This window comes from Nicotiana tabacum, chromosome 13 (assembly GCF_000715075.1).
Source record: "Nicotiana tabacum cultivar K326 chromosome 13, ASM71507v2, whole genome shotgun sequence".
Classification (NCBI taxonomy): Eukaryota; Viridiplantae; Streptophyta; class Magnoliopsida; order Solanales; family Solanaceae; genus Nicotiana; species Nicotiana tabacum.
In genome coordinates this window covers 60,107,998-60,127,323 of record NC_134092.1, presented here as the reverse complement: position 1 = coordinate 60,127,323, position 19,326 = coordinate 60,107,998, and the positions used below count along the sequence as shown (strand labels likewise).

Genomic DNA, 19,326 nt, shown 5'->3' with positions numbered 1-19,326 from the left:
GGTCCGTGAAATGAAGAACCAAAGACAGATCCAAAAGAGAAGAACGCGGACCGCATCAGAACTATGCGGCCGAGAAAGCAAGAGTGTCGTCGCCCTCAGAATTACGCGGCCGCACAACCTCCGCAGGGGCATTCTTGTTCGATATTTTTAGCTCAATATAAATAGAACTTTTGTCATTTTTAGGGGATAGAAGGTTATGTGATGTTATGTATACAGCTGACTTTTCGGTTTTTAGAGTTTTTGTACTAGATTCACTTTTTAACATTAGATTTTCATTCCATAAATTAATATTATGGATTTTATTTTCATTTAATCTTTAATTTATGTTATTTCCATGAATAGCTAAACCCATAGCTAGGGTTGTGACCCAACCCTAGTGTGGGTATTTAATGAGTGTTTGATTTTAGGGCTTGAATGTGAATGGGTTGGTAATTTTTAGCCTAGTTCTTGCTATAACTCAAGAATTAATGGTTGCAAACATTGATTCATGCCTTTATGACTTAGTCTCTACTTGAGAAAGAGGGACTAAGTCTAGGAAAACTAGGCTAACAAGGAATTGGGGTGAACTCAAGAAATTGATAGCCCCAATAAAAGGGTTAAACCTAGAGATAGTAATACCCAACTTGAGTCAATATCATTTGATTTGCATGAATACCCATTTAGACTTGAGAAAGCTAAATTGGGTAAAATCACCTCAAACTACCGAGAGGTATAGAGTGAGTACCTGGGTGTGATAGCTATATTACTATCCCAACTAATCAAGTTTTTCCTAGATTTTGCTACCCGTTAAATATCCATCTAGGTAGAAGTCACTACCCTATTCTCTTTAAACATTTGAAAAACAACAATAAAAATATTGTCCTTAGTTTCAATTATTGCAATCTTAAGAGTAAAGTTAAAAATAGAAAAATCAATCAAGTTTGTGGAAGTGCAATTAAAGCCAAAACTTGCAAGTAACATAGATATACACCTAACCCCATATTCTAACTCTCTGTGGATTTGATCCCGACCTTTGTTGGGTTTATTATTGCATCGACCGCCTAGCTACTCAATTGTGGTATAGGTTTGGAACAGATCAACAATCACCACCATATGTACGGCATGGTGACTGATCACGATCCGATCGGCTAGGCTGTCTTATTTGAGACATCAACCTTTTTATATCAATCATCGCATTTCATATTACTTTCACATCTTTTCATTTCATTGGCACTAATGGCCATTATTATAAGATCATTCTTGGCACGTTGGCCATATTTAATGTTTCATGCTCACCTTTTCACTTTCTAACATCAACATCATCAACAACAACAACAATTTAAATCAAGGCATGTAGTACACATGTGAACAATTAAGAGTCTAAAGCACATAGAGATATTTCACAAAAATTGGCATAATAGCCTTATTTTGAATTTAACTTGCAGTCGAACATTTCTAATGCACAGCCCATATTTTTAACACATCCTCAATTTATAACATAACATAAATGAAGCATTTAGAATACTTGTTGAACATATATCTTTCAACCCAATCTTACTCGGAAGAGTCAATTTTATAATGATCCACTCGGGACTTACATAATTCACATGAATATCGTGGGATCCAATTCTAAGAGAAGGGTTTAGCCAACATACCTCACTTGAGCTTCCTTACACTCTAAATGTTCCGAAATTCTTAGCAACTTCAATCTATTATAGAAATATAACAAATTGAATCAACATTAGGAAGATGGTCATAGTTCTAGCTCATTTGAGCATTTTATCAAACACTAGGTGTGCATAAGGTTTCAAGGTCCTATTATGAAGAATTCCATCATCCCACAGCCCAATCTTTACCATGCTTAGTTCAACAACCTTCCTACACCCCTTGATATCACATGCATGTAAAATAAACAACTCTTATGCCCAACAATTTTCTTGCTAATTACCCATTTTCAGATAATTTTGAAATTAGGGGTTAGGGTGTAGAATCTTACCTCTAGGATGAAGACCTATTGACTTTCCTTTCTTAATCTTCCAAAACTTGGGCAAGAATTGAAGAACACCTTCTCACTCTAGGGCACTCTCTCTCACTTTACTTTTCGATGCATTGTTCAACCCAAAAAGTTCGAGACGCGGTGGCACCACGAAACATTATTTTCTTTTGCAAAATTTTACGAGGCCTTACAGCTTATTACCTCGTATTTAGGTGAAAATAAAAATTGGGGTCATCTTCGCGAAGGCTTCTCCCCTCCCCCTCCCCCCTCCCCCATTCTATTGAGTCATTTGCTACTCCTTCATCCCCCGCCTCTCTATCTTTTCCTTTTCTTCTTCTTCTTTCTTTCTTCCCCCTTTTTTCCCCATTTTTTCTGGAGGCGATTTCGCACTACCCTAGTCCCTAGCGGCAGTGGAAACTTTGGCGGCATCTGTTACTTTCTGCTTCCTCCCGTCTCCTCTTTCCCCTTTCTTTATTACTGCTGGCCGAATTCCTAGACCTAGCAGTGGCAACATGGATTTTTTTCATGGAGATGATTCTATGGCGAACCTCGAGCGTAGCGCGTGGGAATTTCTAGAACATAGCTATTGTGGACAACATCTTTCTCGGCACCCGTTTGGACTCCAGGTTCTACTGTTCTTGCTTAGAATTTGCTATTTTGTGGGTTAATATTTTGTCGGCTGCCTTTTATCCTTGATTATTGTATTTCCTTCAGCTTGCTTGCCTTTATATGCCATTAGTTGTATCACTAGTGTCTCTTGCGTGCTTAAGTTACATTACATTTCAGCTTATATTTAAGCTTTGTCTGCTTTAGGCTTTGCCTGCTTGTCTACATTTGTAGTAGTTAAGGTTTAGTTTATATACCTTGGTATTTGCTGGTGCAGTGGCTATTTTGAGCGATGGTAGTGTAAGGTCGTGTCCGCCAGTGGGTCAGCGGGTGGGTGAGCGGGTGGGGAGCAAGGGTGGCAAGGGGGGTAAAGCATGCACAAGGTTGAGAATTTGGATCCTGGAATATAGGGACATTGACGGGTAAGTCGATAGAGTTGAGGAAGATTAATATAGCATGTGTCCAGCAGACTAGATAGGGGGTACAAAGGCTCGGGATGTTAATGGGTATAAGCTATGGTATTCGAAGGGTGTTAGGGGCAAGAACGGGGTAGGTATTTTTGTTGATAGGGATCTCAAGGAGTTAGTGGTGTATGTTAGGTTGTTGACTATTAAGCTAGTAGTTAATCGGTTCACCTTTAACGTGATTAGTGCTTACGCGCCTCAAGCGGTACTGAGCGAGGAGGTCAAAAGGCGCTTCTCGGAAGATTTGGATGAGGTTGTACGTGGTATTCCGCAGTCCGAGAAGATTTTCATCGGGGTGATTTTAATGGTCATGTTGGGGAGACGGCTAGGGGCTATGATGAGATGCATGGCGGGTTCGGTTTCTGGGGTTAGGAACGAGGGCGATACTTCGTTGTTGGATTTTGCTAAAGCTTTTGACTTGATTCTACCTAACACGGGTTTTTAGAAGAGGGAGGACCACTTGGTCACTTTCCGGAGTAGGGTTGCCAAGACTCAGATTGAATATCTTCTCCTCAGGAAAGGTGATAGGGGCCTTTGTACTGACTGCAAGGTTATCCCGAGTATCTGTCGACGCAGCATAGGCTCTTAGTCATGGACTTGGAGGTCAAGGGAGCAAGGAAGAAGATCTAGTGGGGAGACTTGACTAAGGGAAAGGCTCAAGAGTTAGGGGAGAAGCTGCTAGCTATGGGGGCCTGGAGTAGTAGTGGGGACGCGAGTAGTATGTGGACCACGACAGCGAACTGCATTAAGGAAGCTGCTAGGGAGGTATTAGGGGTCTCGAAGAATTACTCGGGTGACCACAAAGGGGACTGGTTGTGGAATGAAGAGGTCCAAGTAAAAGTGGAAGCTAAGAAAGCAGCATATTTGAAGCTAGTGGGGAGCACGGATGAGGAAGAGTAGAGGACGTGTATGGAGTGTTATAAGAAGGCAAGAAGAGAGGTGAAGATCACGGTCACAGCGGCTAAGACTGCAGCCTGTGACCGATTGTACGAGGTTCTTGGGGGTAAAGTAGGGGATAGGAAGTTGTATAAGTTAGCCAAGATTAGGGAGAGGAAGGCTCGGGACCTGGATCGAGTGAGGTACATCAAAGACGAAGATGGTAAGGTATTGGTGGAAGAGGCATGTATCGGGCATAGATGGCAGGAGTACTTCCATAAACTCTTGAACGAGGAAGGAGAAAGGCACATCGTGGTAGGTGAGTTGGATAAATCAGAGAGTCAGAGAGATTTTGGGTTTTGTAGGCGTATTAAGTGTGAGGAGGTTGATGTGGCAATATGGAAGATGAGCAAGGGTAAGGCGACTGGGCCTGACGAGATCCCCGTGAAATTTTGGAAAAAAACTGGCAGGGTAGGCTTGGAGTGGCTATCTAACTTGTTTAACGTCATTTTCAGGACGAAGAAGATACCCGAAGATTGGCAGTGGAGTTTGATGATTCAGTTGTACAAAAACAAAGGTGATATCCATAAGTGCAACAACTATAGGGGTATCAAGCTTTTGAGTCACACTATGAAAGTTTGGGAGAGGGTGGTGGAGAGGAGAGTGAGGACATGTGTATCTATCTTTAAGAACCTGTTTGGATTTATGCCGGGACAGTCAACTACAAAAGGCATTCACCCGGTGAGACGATTGGTGGAGCAGTATAAGGAGAGGAAAAGGGATTTGCACATGGTGTTTATTGACCTTGAGAAGGCTTATGACAAAGTCCCAAGGGAGGTGCTATGGAGATGTTTGGAGGTTAGCGGAGTCCCGGTAGCGTACATTAGGGTGATTAAGGACATGTACGAAGGTTTTAAGACTCATGTGAGGACTGCGGGAGGAGACTCAGAACATTTTCCTATGGAGATGGGGTTGCATCAGGGATCGACCCTTAGTCCGTTTTTGTTTGCCCTAGCGTTGGATGTGCTAACACGAGGGTGTCATGGTATATGTTATTTGCTAATTACATAGTACTGATTGACGAGACGCGAGGGGGTGTTAACGCTCGGTTGGAAGTTTGGAGACAGACGCTGGAGTCCAAAGGTTTCAAGTTGAGTAGGTCGAAAACTGAATACTTGGAGTGCAAGTTCAGTGATGAGTGGCAGGAAGAAGAAGTGGAAGTGAAGATTGATACTCAAGTCATGCCCAAAAGAGATAGTTTCATGTATCTTGGGTTTATAATCCAAGGCAACAAGGAGATTGATGAGGATGTTACTCACCGCATTGGAGCGAGGTGGATGAGATGGAGGCTAGCTTCGGGGGTTTTATGCGATAAGAATATGCCGCCTAGACTTAAGGGCAAATTCTACAGGGTGGTGGTTAGACCGGCTATGTTATATGGAGTTGAGTGTTGGCCCGTCAAGAAGGCCCATGTCCAGAAGATGAAAGTAGTTGAAATGAGGATGCTGAGATGTATGTGTGGGCATACCAGGAAAGACAATATTAGGAATGAAGTTATTATAGACATGGTAGGAGTGGCATCTGTAGAAGACAAGTTGCGGGAATCGAGGTTGCGATGGTTTGGGCATGTGAAGAGGAGAGACATAGATGCCCCGGTCAGGAAGTGTGACAGGTTGACCATGGGGGGCTTGAGGAAGGGCAGGGGTAGGCCAAAGAAGTATTGGGGAGAGGTGATTAGACAGTACATGTCATTGCTTCACCTAACCGAGGACATGACTAGCAATAGGAAGGTGTGGAGATCGAGAATTAAGGTTGTAGGTTGACAGGTAGTTGTGAGTTTCTCCTAAATTTACCAGTAGTACTAGTACTACTCTTGTATTCTTAGTTCTTTATTACTTATTGCTTGTTAATTTATTTTTACTGTTCCTTAAACCGAGTGTCTATCGGAAACAACCTCTCTGTCTTTACAGGGTAGGAGTAAGGCTGCGTACATACTACTCTCCTCAAACCTCACATATGAGATTAAGCTGGATTTGTTGTTGTTTGTTGTTATCTCCGACTTATGTGTTCTTTTTTGTTTGTACGTATTTTTCCTCGGTAAATAAAGCCTCTAATTACCATTAAAAAATTGGTGGTCTGTGAAGAATTAGTATTGTTTGCTCGAGGACAAAATGATCATTAAGATTTCCAAGAATATTTTGTAAAAATACTTGTGATTTAAGGTGTCTTTTTATTTAGTAATTATAATGATGATACTCCTTGTTTCAATTTAGATAAGGTAGTTTGATTGTACGGAGTTTAAAAAAAAGAAAATTTTAAAACTTGTGGTCTTAAAAAATTAAGGGGTAAAAGTTTTGTGATATTTGTATGGTTATAAAAGCTTATCATTAAGGGTAAAATAAAAAGTTTAAAATTAAATTATTTTTAATTATAAAAATATGTCATCCTTTTTTGAACGGAATAATAAAGAAAGTGTGTAATTTAAATTGAAACTGGCGGAGTACTTGTTCTCATGGAAAAAAAATGACAATTTTACTTCAAAAGGCCATTTTGAGGAAGTACAGATTAAAAAAGAAATGGTATCCATCCATCTTGAAATCATAAACTCCACAAAATTCAGAATTGAGGAGAGTTTTATATCTGCCTCAAAAACCTCACAATTCTTCTTTCACTGTCCACATTTTTTTGCCCAGCAGAACTATCCAAAATTCAAACTTGCAAGAATTGAAATTTCATGAGCCTCTTCTAGGCCAAAACAGTGGAGAAAACCGACTCAACAAACCACAAGTTATGAACCAAGTTGATAATACTAACCGAACGACATAGAAAAGAAAATCCTTCCAATCCGAACCATATAAACTCCAAGAATGTCCACGAACGAATGCTCAATTTGATCCCCTGCATCCTTCCGAGTCTTGATCGGCGAAGTTTCTTCAAGAATGGGTCTCATCAATGCTACATAATTTTCAAGAACTAAATTTTCATGGAAGTCTTGAACTCACTACTGTGAGAAAGTAATGCAAGACACAAATGTATCCGGGTCGTGGCTAAGAAAAAGAAGAAAAAAAATCGAGAAGCAGAATTCTCCACAAAGAAAAGATTTACGACATCGAGTCATTAGGGTTTCTTTTTTCTTTTTTCATGGCACCTAAGAGTTCTTCTGTTGGAGTAGTATTTTTTCTTTGCCTATTCTCGTGGAAGTATGCACAATAGACAAGGGGGCGTGGCCTTTTCAAGGGGAAAAAAAAACAAGGAATGGATCACGGACCGGATCTGGAGGTTTCGGCCGTAACAAATGTCAATGTCCGGTTTAGGAGACGAAACTGACGTTCACCTGCCAGCCTAATTGACCCCGGAATCGTATCCGGCTTTCCAGCCACGGGCTACTGAAATATCCGGTTCTCCTATTCACCAAACCGGTCCAGTCCTTATTTTGACCCTTAAATTATAGAAGCAAATGGTCGGGTCAACCCGAACTTCAAAATTCCCGACTTACAATCCCAACCGGTCATCCTTCGACTTTCTCTCTTTGTATAAAGTAAAAGGGCAAAAAAAAACCAATCCGCAATCCCAAACTCGGTTTCTCCCATCTTTCTCTTCTCAAAAAAGCGGAAAAACAATTTACAAGTAAGTTTTCTATTTTACGCCTTGAGATTATTCATTTTATCCTTATAAGTATACGTGGGATTTTAATATTGTCGCGGGCGTTTTAGACTCTGATATAGATTGACGTTAAAAGAGTAATTAAAGAATTTGTAAATGTATAATGGATTCTAATTTGGAACCAGTGCCAGTTACTTCACAAAAACATGACCCCGCGTGGAAGCATTGTCAAATGTATAAGAATGGGGCTAGGGTGCAGCTAAAGTGTATATATTGTGGAAAAATATTTAAGGGTGGTGGAATTCATAGGATTAAAGAACATCTTGCGGGTCAGAAAGGTAATGCATCTACTTGTTTGAGAGTTCAGCCTGATGTTCGCCTTTTGATGCAAGAGAGCTTAAATGGGGTTGTAATGAAGAAGAGAAAAAAACAAAAGCTTGCTGAGGAAATATCAACTTATAATGTTGGCACTAGTGAGATTGCTGCATTGACTAATAGTTGTGGCCTGAATTCGGAAGTTGACTTGCTTCCGATGCCAGTTGAAGCTCTTGAACAAACCTCTAATTTGTTTTTGAATCGAGACCATGGATGTAATAAATTGGGTGGTAGGAAAAAAAAAGGTAGGATCAGGAAAGCCTCTTCTTCAAATAATAACGCCATGGTTCTTGCAATGAACCAGGCTGTAATGTCGAAAAGAGTGAACAATCATGTCCATATGGCAGTAGCCAGATTCCTTTTAGATGCCAGGGTGCCTCTTGATGCTGTAAATTCTGTTTATTTCCAACCGATGATTGATGCGATCGCTTCACAAGGAGCAGAAGTTACAGGCCCTTCTTACCATGACCTTAGAAGCTGGGTTCTAAAAGCTTCAGTTCAAGAAGTGAAGAACGACTTTGATCAATGTTCAAGCACCTGGGCGAGGAGTGGTTGCTCTGTTTTGGTTGATGAGTGGATTACAGGTAAGGGTAGAACACTAGTAAACTTTTTGGTCTACTGCCCTGAAGGGACAATGTTTTTAAGGTCTGTGGATGTATCTAGCATAATAAATTCTCCGGATTCTCTTTATGAGTTGCTTAAGGAGGTAGTTGAGGAAGTTGGTGTGAGAAATGTGTTGCAAGTAGTAACTAGTAGCGAGGAGCGATATGTTATTGCTGGGAAAAGGCTCACTGATGCTTACCCTACACTCTTTTGGACTCCTTGTGCTGCTCACTCCGTTGATTTGATGCTCGAGGACATAAAAAGACTTGAGTGGATCAATACAATAATGGAACAAGCAAAGTCTATATCAAGATTCATCTACAATAATAACATTCTCTTGAGTATGATGAGAAAGTTCACCTTTGGAGTTGACTTAGTTGATCTAGGAGTTACACGCTCAGCAACTGACTTTCGGACACTAAACCGAATGGTAAATATCAAGCACAATTTGCAATCAATGGTTACTTCTGTGGAATGGATGGAGAGCCCACATTCAAAGAAACCAGAGGGGTTCGCTGTGCTAGATTATATCAGTAATCAGTCCTTTTGGTCTACTTGCAGCTTGATTACCCGCTTGACAGATCCCATCTTGAGGCTTTTGAGGATAGTCTGTAGTGAGGAGAGGCCTGCGATGGCATATGTTTATGCAGGGCTCTATCGAGCAAAAGAAACAATTAAGAGCGAGCTTGTGAATAAGAAGGATTACTTAGTTTATTGGAATATTATAGATCACAGGTGGGAACCACTTCAGCGACATCCTCTTCATGCTGCGGGGTTTTACCTCAATCCCAAGTTTTTCTATACTACTGAGGAAGAGGTGGGCCTCCATATCAGATCACTTTTATATGATTGTATAGAGAAATTGGTTCCTGATCCTAAAATCCAAGACAAAATTGGGAAAGAAACTACTTCTTACCACAGTGGTGCTGGAGATTTTGGGAGGAAAATGGCAGTGAGAGCCAGAGACTCTCTTTTTCCTGGTCAGTGTCATTCCATGAAATGGATTCCTGTATACACCTACTATTTGTGTGGTTTTAAATCTCCAAACTATTAGTGGTTTGGTAAAGTTACTTTAATCAACTTGAATATGACCTCTTACCTATGTTCTGGGAGTTTCTTGTCGGTAGAGTGTCAAATGCCAGTATCTCTATCCCTCTTCAGTCTAACTCCTCTCGGATAGTCTAGTGGTCGCGATCATCATTGGAAGAATCACTTCATTCAAAACAAATTTACATACTGTATTTTCTTTATTCATTTCTATTTCTTGTTTAGTTCCCTTTTCTTTCTAGTGTGTCGGCTTATGGCGACAAGCTTTTATTTGTATAGGCTTGGTAGAAATTGATGGATACTTATTTTACTTAAGATCCTTTGATCAGAGAAAATCTCTGTTTGTTAATGGACGCAAGCAAGTTCGAACTATGCTCTGTTGCATAAAATGTATTCTTCTAGTTACAGGAAACCATGTAAACATGTTTGCATTCTTGGTCAAGGTTTCAAGCTGCGTCAGTTGTTAACTAGTATCTCTCCCATTAATTTGCCCTTTGTTTGCATATATTTGACATTACAGATTATGGAGAAAAGTTAAATTCTTTTTTGTCCAACCATGTCAGATTCTTTAGTTCAGTAATTATTGGATTTTGGCAAAGCAAATTAACAAGTAGTAATAATTTAGCATCACACTCCTGGGAGTGTGAATATTTGTCTGTTTCAGAAGTGTGTAAAGTCATTATGTTGTAATTCTTGCAGCTGATTGGTGGTCAACTTATGGTGGAGGATGCCCAAATTTGGCTCGCCTGGCCATCCGTATTCTCAGTCAAACATCAAGTTTGATCAGGTTCAAGCCAGGTCGAATTCCTTTAGAAGAGATGCATGAGACAAAAAATTGCATTGAGCATCAAAGACTTAATGATCTTGCTTTTGTTCACTACAACTTGTGGCTGAGGCAAAGGTAAAGGGAGAAATTTACAAACTGTTGTCCTTTTCTTGAGATGAAATAGAGTGTGTCTAATTTATTGCTTACAGCAATAGGAAAAACATGGATCCGGACTGTATGGACTCCATCTCCTATGACAAAATGGAGCTTGTTCATGACTGGGTTTCCAGAAGGGAACTAAGCTCGGAGGACATGGAAAGTTCAGACTGGATGACAGTTGACCCACCTTCAGGCAGCATAGCTCCCTTAGGTCCACTAGTTGATGATATTGAAGCATTAGGTGCAGGTAACTTATGTTTCTCACTTAAGAAATCTTTGTTAGTTGCAATCTTTTGACGATCATGACCGTCTACCACAGGTTTTGATGATTTTGAAATTCTTGGTGGGGGCCCAAAAGACAGTGAAGAAGAGAATGGAGAGGAGAATACTATAAATAAGTGAACTTTTGCTATAGAAGATTCTTGTTCTGTTGGAAGGAAACGGGAAGATTATGCTGAGTCCAGTGTGGTGGTGAGGTGGACCTTAATTTTAAGTCATAGCAAATGGTAGCGAGCAAAATTGAAGATTTTGTGCCGATGCTCAGTTGTTATGTGCAATTCCTCTACACAAGCTTGTTTCGTTTGTATCTTCCCATTACTGCTGATAGCAATCTCATGTAGCATGTGATGTAGACATTAATCTCTTTTTCTTTAAACAGAAGCTGTTGCCTGTTAGGTAGGCCTTGTTTGTTGAATGGTGTGACTGATTGAGAATCTGGAATCATTCCGAGAAGTCATTGGTATCTCAGCAACGCAGAGCAGCTGGACTAAATCTTTCTTTAGAAGAATATATAGGGAGGGGGAAAGATCTATTTTTGAAACTGGCTCTGATTTTTCTACTTTCCTCCTGCATCGTGGTGAAGTTCCAGAGTGTACGGGTGGATTCTTTTCTTGCATCAATGGAAATTGCATCAAATTTTGGGAGTTGACAGGCCGAGCTAGAATGTTATCCTTCTTTTCTGAAGCTCGATTGAAATTACATGTAGATTATGTTCATATTTTTGAATGTGAACTGCCTTTTAGGTTTTAGATCCGATGTTCTTTCGTTCATTAGCTTCAGCTTTAACGGCGGTGGAGATCCTGTCGGGAAATGTTATTACTGGCACTCGTTTCTTTTTTCTTTTATCTTTCTTGCTTTCTTTCCATGAGCATAATGAAGGTTTGCAGGACTTTTTGAACAAACAGAAGTAGCAAAGCTATGGCGTCCGAATTTCATTTACAGTGAGGCTGTCGACTTTCACATTCGTCTTCTGCAGCTTCGATGCAAGCCAGCCAAAAGATACCGAGACATGACAACGCATGGACATTGGAAGATGATTTTTGGTAAAGAGATGCAGAGGGAGTTGGTAGGAGGAGGCAATTAAAGGATCGGATTTTAACAGGTGCTTGTAAGTATCTTCCCAGATTTGGTATATTCGTAAGATGGGCAAGTCTCGAAAAGAATAAATAATCTAAGGTGGGCACATACTCTGCAGTAAGCTACACAGCAGGACTTAAATATTCAAAACGTCATTATCGAATTAGCTTCGAGATCAGTATCCTTCTCACCAGCGTAAGCCAATGACCATGTGCTTACTTTCTACAAAATAAGACGATGATGGATAAGAATGCACCAAGTCCTCAAACTCAACAACATTAGCACCACTCTTCTTCCCAGCATCTCCGGCGGCGCCAATTGGGTTCCAAGTACCTCACCATCTGCCTCATGGTAGATCTCTTCGGCGGCGTAGCCAGAAATTTCACGAAGGGTGTTCAAATTTTGAATAAGTAAATAAAAAAACAATTCGAAGAATGGGTGCACTGAAAACTTTTAAGCTAAAATAGGCAATATTTTGCCAAATAATAAAAATACTTATTATATAACTAACAATTGTATAAATCAAAACTCATATAAAGAAATCAACAAAAAACAATACTATTGAAAGCATAATCCAAAAATATTATTACAATTGTACTCGACGAGTTTCATCTCTTGAATTATTTTTATAATAGACTCATTAGAAATAGTACGAAATACCTTTTTTTTTCTACATAAGGCACTATGCAACCATCTAAAAATTTATCATCCATTCGATTTCGCAAGTCATTCTTGAAAACTTCATCGCAGGAAAAGCTCTTTCAACGGTGGCAGTGGCAACTAACAGAAGCAAATCAAATTTCACCAAGCGGAATACAAGAGAATAAGTAATATTCTTTTTTGTTTCAACTAGTTTTCTTGAAAGTTCACCAAGTCCACCTAAATATGAGAACCTTTCATCAATATCACGTACATCCATAATGTAATTAGCAAGTTGATTCTCAAGTACAACAACAATTTATTCAACAACAACAACAACAACCCAGTATAATCCCACTAGTGGGATCTGGGGAAGGTAGTTTGTACGCAAACCTTACCCCTACCCTGGGTAGAGAGGCTGTTTCCGATAGACCCTCGGCTCCCTCCTTCCAAGAACTGCCGATGGTCTATCGGAAACAGCCTCTCTACCACAGGGTAGGGGTAAGGTCTGCGTACAAACTACCCTCCCCAAACCCCACTAGTAGGATTATACTGGGTTGTTGTTGTTGATTCTCAAGTACACCCAACCTAAATTCATAAAAGTCGTCAGGATATAATTTAGCCATTTTCACTATCTTCCTTATGTCAAAATTAGAAAATGAATGAAACGGGATTCAAGCAAGCTACCCCATGAAATAAATCATTTGTTCCCTCATTGAAACGATCATCAAGTTCTTGAAGTTGTCGATCAATAATCTTATAAAATATGTCCACACGATAATGATGTAAAGTAGTATGATCAACTACTTTATGCCGTGATCTTCCAGAGTTAGCATAGGGCTCATCAAAATTGGGTATTCGAATATCATGCTTGATACAAAATGTAGATACCTTATCTTTAAGTGGATTCCATCCATCAACTCTTAACATCTGAAGTTTTCTTTTTGCTACTTCAACAAGTATCATGGCATTAGCAATATTCTGCTCTTTTTTCTGGAGCGATATATTTAGATCATATGTGATTCCCAAAATATCTTTCATCAAACGCAACATGAAAGCAACCTCAAACATTTGGCAACTTCTAAGATATCCCGATACCTTAGCTCTTTCATTTAAAGTTCTTGCATCTTCAACAAGAGTATCAAGTACATCAATAGTAGAGTCAAACAAAAGTATAAAATTTCCAAACGACTTGTAGTGAGATCTCCAACGAGTATCACTGGCTCTAACAAGACCGAGATCTTGATTTAAGCCTCTACATGTTTCTAGCTCACCCATATCTAATGCCTCTTGAAGTTTTTCTTTTTCAAACCAATAACACAAGTTCTCCCACTTGAACTCATTTTTTTGAAATCGCTACAAGAGTTAATTAAAGTTGATGGGCAAAAAAATGAATAGAATGAGCCGATCTACTTTCTTGTACAATCAACATTTTAAGACCATTAATATCACCTTGCATATGCTTGCTCCGTCATAACATTGTCCACGTACAGAAGATGAATGTAATGACCCGGTTGGTGGTTTTGAGAATTAGTGTCCCGTTTGGTGGATTAAGATCTCGAATAGCTTCATATTGTGTATTATGATCTATGTGTATGGCCGAGTTCGATTTTCATATGATTTAGAAATAATTTGAAAGAACAATTCTTGTTTTAGAAGCTAAAGTGAAAGAGTTGACCGAAGTTTGATTTTTATATAGACGACTCTGGAATGGTATTTTGATGATTCCAATAGTTTCGTATGGTGATTTTGGACTTAGGCGTGTGTCCGAATTTAGATTTGGAGGTCCATAGGTTGATTTGATGCATTTTGGCGAAAATTGGAAAGTTGAAGGTTTGGAAGGTTGGGAGGTTTGACCGGAAGTTGACTTTGTGGATATCAGGCTCGGATTGTGATTACGAGAGTTGGAATACCTCTGTTATGTAATTTGGGACTTGTATGAAAAATTTGAGATTATTCTGGATTGATTTGATATGATTCGGCGCAAGTTGTAGAAGTTGAAAGCATAAGTTCATTAAGTTCAATTTGGGATGCGATTCATAATTTTGATGTTTTTTGATGTGATTTGGGGTCTTGAGCAAGTCCGCATTATGTTACGAAACTTGTTGGTATGTTCGGACAAGGTCCCGGGGGCCCCGTGTATGTTTCAGATGAGTTTCAGATCATTTCTATGTTTTGGGGAGGTCTGGTTCTGGTGTTTCGCATCTGCGCATTCTGGAGCGCATGTGCGGACACGCTTCTGCGTGATTTTTGTCGCTTCTGCAAGTTGGTGCATGTCCAGTTGTTTCTCTTCTGCGGATAGGGGACCGCAGGTGCGGGTACGTGTCTACGGAGATGGATCGCAGCTGCGAGGTTGAGGCTCATAGTCGTTTACGCTTCTGCGGGTGTTTCTCACGCTTCTACGGGATCGCAGAAGCGATAGCTGGCGCGCAGGTGCGGTTTTGGGGCTGTTAAGTGAAGGCCGCATATGCAGTAATCGTGCTCGTAGGCGCGCCTCGTTGGTCCGCAAATGTGGAAGTTCTGGGCAAAACATATTATATATCGTGGGTTTGATATTTTATCACTTTTTGAGTTAGAGACCTCGATTTTGGGCGATTTTGGAGCTTCACGATTTGGATTAGGGTAAGTGTTCTTTATCCAGATTTGATTATATTTCATTATTTCGTATTTGTTTTTATCATTAAATTAGTGATTTGAGTTGGAGAACATGAGAATTTTTGTGAAAACTTTCAAAAATATAAAATGAGGATTTGAAGGCCGATTTGATGTCGGAATTGGATAATTTTGATATGGTTTGACTCGTATCGGAATGGGTGATCGGATTTTGTTAATTTTGTTAGATTCTGAGACGCGGTTTCGAGGTTAACTTTTTGGATTGACTTTTTAGTTTTCATTAAAGGTCGAAACTTTATTATCTGGAATTTGTTTCCTATGATTTTTATTTATGATATTGAGTTATTTTGGCTAGATTTGAGCCGTTCGGAGGTTTGTTTGACACGATAAGGTCATTTTAGAGTATTGATTTGGCTCCTTTGAGGTAAGTATCTTGCCTAACTTTGTGTGGGGGAACTACCCCTTAGGATTTGAGTGATTTGTGCTATTTGTGTTATGTGAAAGCCGTGTACGCGAGGTCACGAGTACGTAATCGGGCTTATATGTGGAAATTTACCGGTTTAGGCTTCCTTCATGTACTTATTTGGAATTGTTAGCACATGTTATATCTTTCATTCGCCATGTCTACTATCACATGCTTTATTTGAAGTTGTCGTTACATGTCACATCCTTTACTTGTCGAGTTTGCTTTTATATGCTTATTTGAAATTGTTACCACTTTTATCATTATGTGATCTCTTTTATTGTTGAGTTACTCTTAGTTGAAATTGTTGTTATATGAAACCCTTTTGTTGCCGGGTTATTCTCATGCATTTAGACGTAGTACTAGTTCGTGCCATCTCTTTTATTGTTAGCCTAATTATACACTAGAATTCGAAGTTTGCCATTTCATAGAAATATTTTCACTATCGAGTTTATCCTTAAACAATTAATTGAAATTGAGGTTATCGAAAGTCATTAATCTACTTTAATTGGAGTTGTGTTTAAAGGGGGTGTTGTTCCTTATTGAGTTACTTTCCCGTTCATTTTGTTATTATTGAGATTCTGTACACATTGTGTTTGAGCCGTGGGCTATTTGTTGTGGAACTATTTATATTGTTGGATCTTTGGAAAGGTTGTGGAATATGGGCACTTGTGGTACGAGTTGATATGTCGTGTTGTTGTGATGTTAGCACATGTGAATTGTTGTGTAGTTTGGTTGTTGTTATGTGGGGCATAAGGATGGCATCTCATTGTTGTTGAATGTACGGAGTGATACGAGTAGTTATTGTGTTATTGTCCGGGTGGAGCGATAAGGGTGGCTATTATACGAAGTGATACTGGTGGCTATCTGAGTGATACAGGTGGATAATGATATTGTCAGGGCGGAGTGATACAGGTGGCTATCAGAGAGATAAGAGTGGCAATGTCAGGGATGATGTGATATGGCTTGGGGACATTTTGTTGGTGATATTCGTGTGATGGTGTGTTTTCCTTGTGTATGTCATACACCTTACACGATTTGTTGTGTTGCTTCGATGAGCTACTCGATGTCTTAATATTACTTGTTGACTTGGGCTACAATAGTACACTCGCACAAGCATACACCGTAGCATGCCACTTATACGAGCTCAGGAGTATGAAACTTGATATTTATTAGTCATGCCCATGTGTTCTTATATTATCTGTTTCCATATTGACACCGGTGACCATACCGGATAGATTGTGATTGTGAGCCTGTGACCATGCCGGGCGTATTGTGATTGTGAACCTGTGACCACGTCAGGCGGATTGTGAATGTGAGCCTGTGATCATGCCGGACGGATTGAGATATTGGCACGTGAGTTATCTGTGCGGTTGTGATTTAAAATGTGGGCACAAGGTGCCATGAGCATATGATAGTGGGTTGAGACCCGTGACTTCTGACTATGAGATGAGGTATCTCGGGTAATTTTTGTTGTGAAACTTGTGTTAGAATGGCTTGATTCATTAGTTGTCATTTGTATTCCTTATTTGGTTTCAATGGTATTTTCACGATGTTCTTATTGCTTTACTGTTTATGTCACATGTTAATTCTTGTTGCCATTGACTGATTCATGTTTTCATTATTAGCTTTATACTTTTATACTGCACAGGTTATTTTGTCTAATGAGTGTCTTGACTTGTACCTCGTCACTAGTCCACTGAGGTTAGTCTTGATACTTACTAGGTACTGATTGTGGTGTACTCATACTACACTTCTGTACATTTTTATGTAGGAGCCAGGTATTGGAGATATCGGACTCGGGCAGAGTTAGCTTATTGATCGCGAGGATTCAAGGTAGAGCTGCTTGTTCATCGCAGTCCCTTGGAGTCCTTCCCTTATGTTGTACTGTCATCTTGTCATTTGAACAGTATTGTATTTCGATCTTTCCATGTACTTAGCTAGAGTTCGTTGTGAGGCCCCGTAAAATTTTACCTAGAAATCGAGGTTTCGCGGTGCCGAGATAGGCTAATGTGTTTGAGGTTTGTCGGTACAAACCTTTTGGGTTGTACAGTGCGTCGGGGAGTTGAAGAATATTTTTTGTAGAACATGGCATTTTTGCGATCACCTATGCGACCGTAGAACCTCTTCGCGGACCGCAGATCGGCCGTAGAATGCAACAGAACCTAAGCCAAATTTTGAAGGATATTTTGCGGTCAATTATGCGGCCGCATAATTATTTTGCGGACCGCACATCCATCGCATATCCAACATGAAGAATTTCGGAGGGAGATTTCGTGGCACGTTATGCAACCGCATAATTGTTCTGCGGGTCGCATAACGGCCGCAGACTTGGGCAGGCCAGCTCAGTTTTTGCGGTTTATTTTGCGGGCCACAGACATGATCTACGGTGCAATCTGCGACCGCAGAGTTGAGTTCGGAGGGTCCATTTTTTGATTTTATAACCCGACCCCATTTTGATTAAAAGCTATTGAGGCTCATTTAGAAGGCAAAAATTTGGTGTTTAGAGAGAGGGGAAGGGAGCTAGAGAGAGAAGGAAGGGCACCAACATCTCCATACATCAAATCCTTGCTCAAGCCTTGAAATTCAACAAGTAAAGCTCACAAGGTCTTTATCTAGGAGGTAAGATTCTACTCCCTAGCCCTCAATTTCGGGATTGAACTGAAAGTAGGTAATGCAAAGTGTGATTCTTGGGTGTGAGAGTTGTCCCATGGGCATGCATGTACCAATAAGGGTTGTGGAAAGGTTGTTGAGCTCAAATGGGTGAACATTGGGTCATGGGATGGAGGAAATCTACCATAAAAGAACTTTGAAATCATATTGCACACCTATTGCTTGATAAAATGCCTAAATGGGTTGAACCCATAAATTTCTTCCTAATTATGGTTCGATTTTGTCGTCTCTCTAATAAATTGAAGTCGCTAGGATTTCCGGAATGTATTAGTAAATTAAGAAAAGCTCAAGCGAGGTATGTTAGCTAAACTTCTATTGTTGAATTGAATTCCATGATCTTCTCTTAAGTCTCAAGTGTGATTGGCCCATGTTCTTATTCCTCACGTTTCGAGTTATTCCTAATAAATCCGATTATTTCAAATAAGCATTGTGTCAGAAATTATATGCTCAAAATGTGTTACAATTGCTCCTATCACATTATGCTCTCCTCCGGGAATGTGTTCAAGTATGGTTTGCGTATTAAAATGTTTTGACTTCAATTCGTGTTCAAATGAAAGTTGTTATGTCAAATTGTGGATATGCTTAAGACTCTTGTTGCTCATCTATATATTTAAAGTCTGGGTTCCAAATGCTCTTGTTGTCGATAATCTATGATGATGCTTGAAAGTGAAAGAAGTGAATATGAGATATAAAATGTGGCCATCGTGCGAAGAATGAGAATTACACTTGTGGCCACTAGTGCCAATAAAATGAATAGGATGTGTGAAAGACTATGAAATGAATTGTAACTTCTTTATATAATAAATGTTTTGGGAGTATCGTCTAGTCACCGAGGAAGGGTAGGTTGAATTGACCTAACCCTGAATCTATACGTGCCGGTGTAGGAGTGATTGAAGGGTAAAATCTCCATATTGATGTGATGAGATTATTCCCCTTAAATGGGATGAGCTTGATGTTTTGAGATTATTCCCCTTAAATGGGATGAGATGATTGCTAGCGGAAAGTGATGTCGACCCACACAACATTGTGGTGAGATGGCTTAGCCGATTGGGCCGAGATCGAACGCCATGCCGTGCACATGATGGTGTTGTGATTGGATATCTTTGGG

At 39.9% G+C, this 19,326-nt stretch overlaps 3 protein-coding genes across 6 annotated transcripts; 2 read left to right on the top strand and 1 right to left on the bottom strand.

Moving 5' to 3' along the window:
* The first annotated feature begins 3,954 nt into the window (after positions 1–3,954).
* On the top strand, positions 3,955–4,502 carry LOC142168136 (uncharacterized). The gene is made up of 2 exons (XM_075228797.1): positions 3,955–4,392; positions 4,437–4,502. Exons 1-2 carry the CDS (start codon positions 3,955–3,957, stop codon positions 4,500–4,502), a joined length of 504 nt encoding a protein of 167 aa, XP_075084898.1.
* A 1,954-nt stretch (positions 4,503–6,456) lies between these two features.
* Positions 6,457–11,596, top strand: LOC107797271 (uncharacterized). Of its 4 annotated transcripts, XM_075227998.1 has the most exons (5): positions 6,459–7,548; positions 7,710–9,482; positions 10,249–10,450; positions 10,525–10,721; positions 10,794–11,596. In XM_075227998.1, coding segments are annotated over exons 1-5 (2,256 nt in total). In that variant the 5' UTR covers positions 6,459–7,547; the 3' UTR covers positions 10,877–11,596. The 4 variants fall into 4 exon arrangements, with proteins under 4 accessions (XP_075084098.1, XP_075084097.1, XP_075084099.1 ...); XM_075227997.1 differs by having other exon boundaries at positions 6,457–9,482; positions 10,525–10,715; XM_075227996.1 differs by having other exon boundaries at positions 6,458–9,482; positions 10,531–10,721.
* Positions 11,597–13,120: 1,524 nt separating this feature from the next.
* On the bottom strand, positions 13,121–13,747 carry LOC142168135 (uncharacterized). The gene has a single exon (XM_075228796.1). The coding sequence runs from the start codon at positions 13,745–13,747 to the stop codon at positions 13,121–13,123; it is 627 nt and encodes a 208-aa protein (XP_075084897.1).
* Between the last annotated feature and the right edge of the window lie 5,579 nt (positions 13,748–19,326).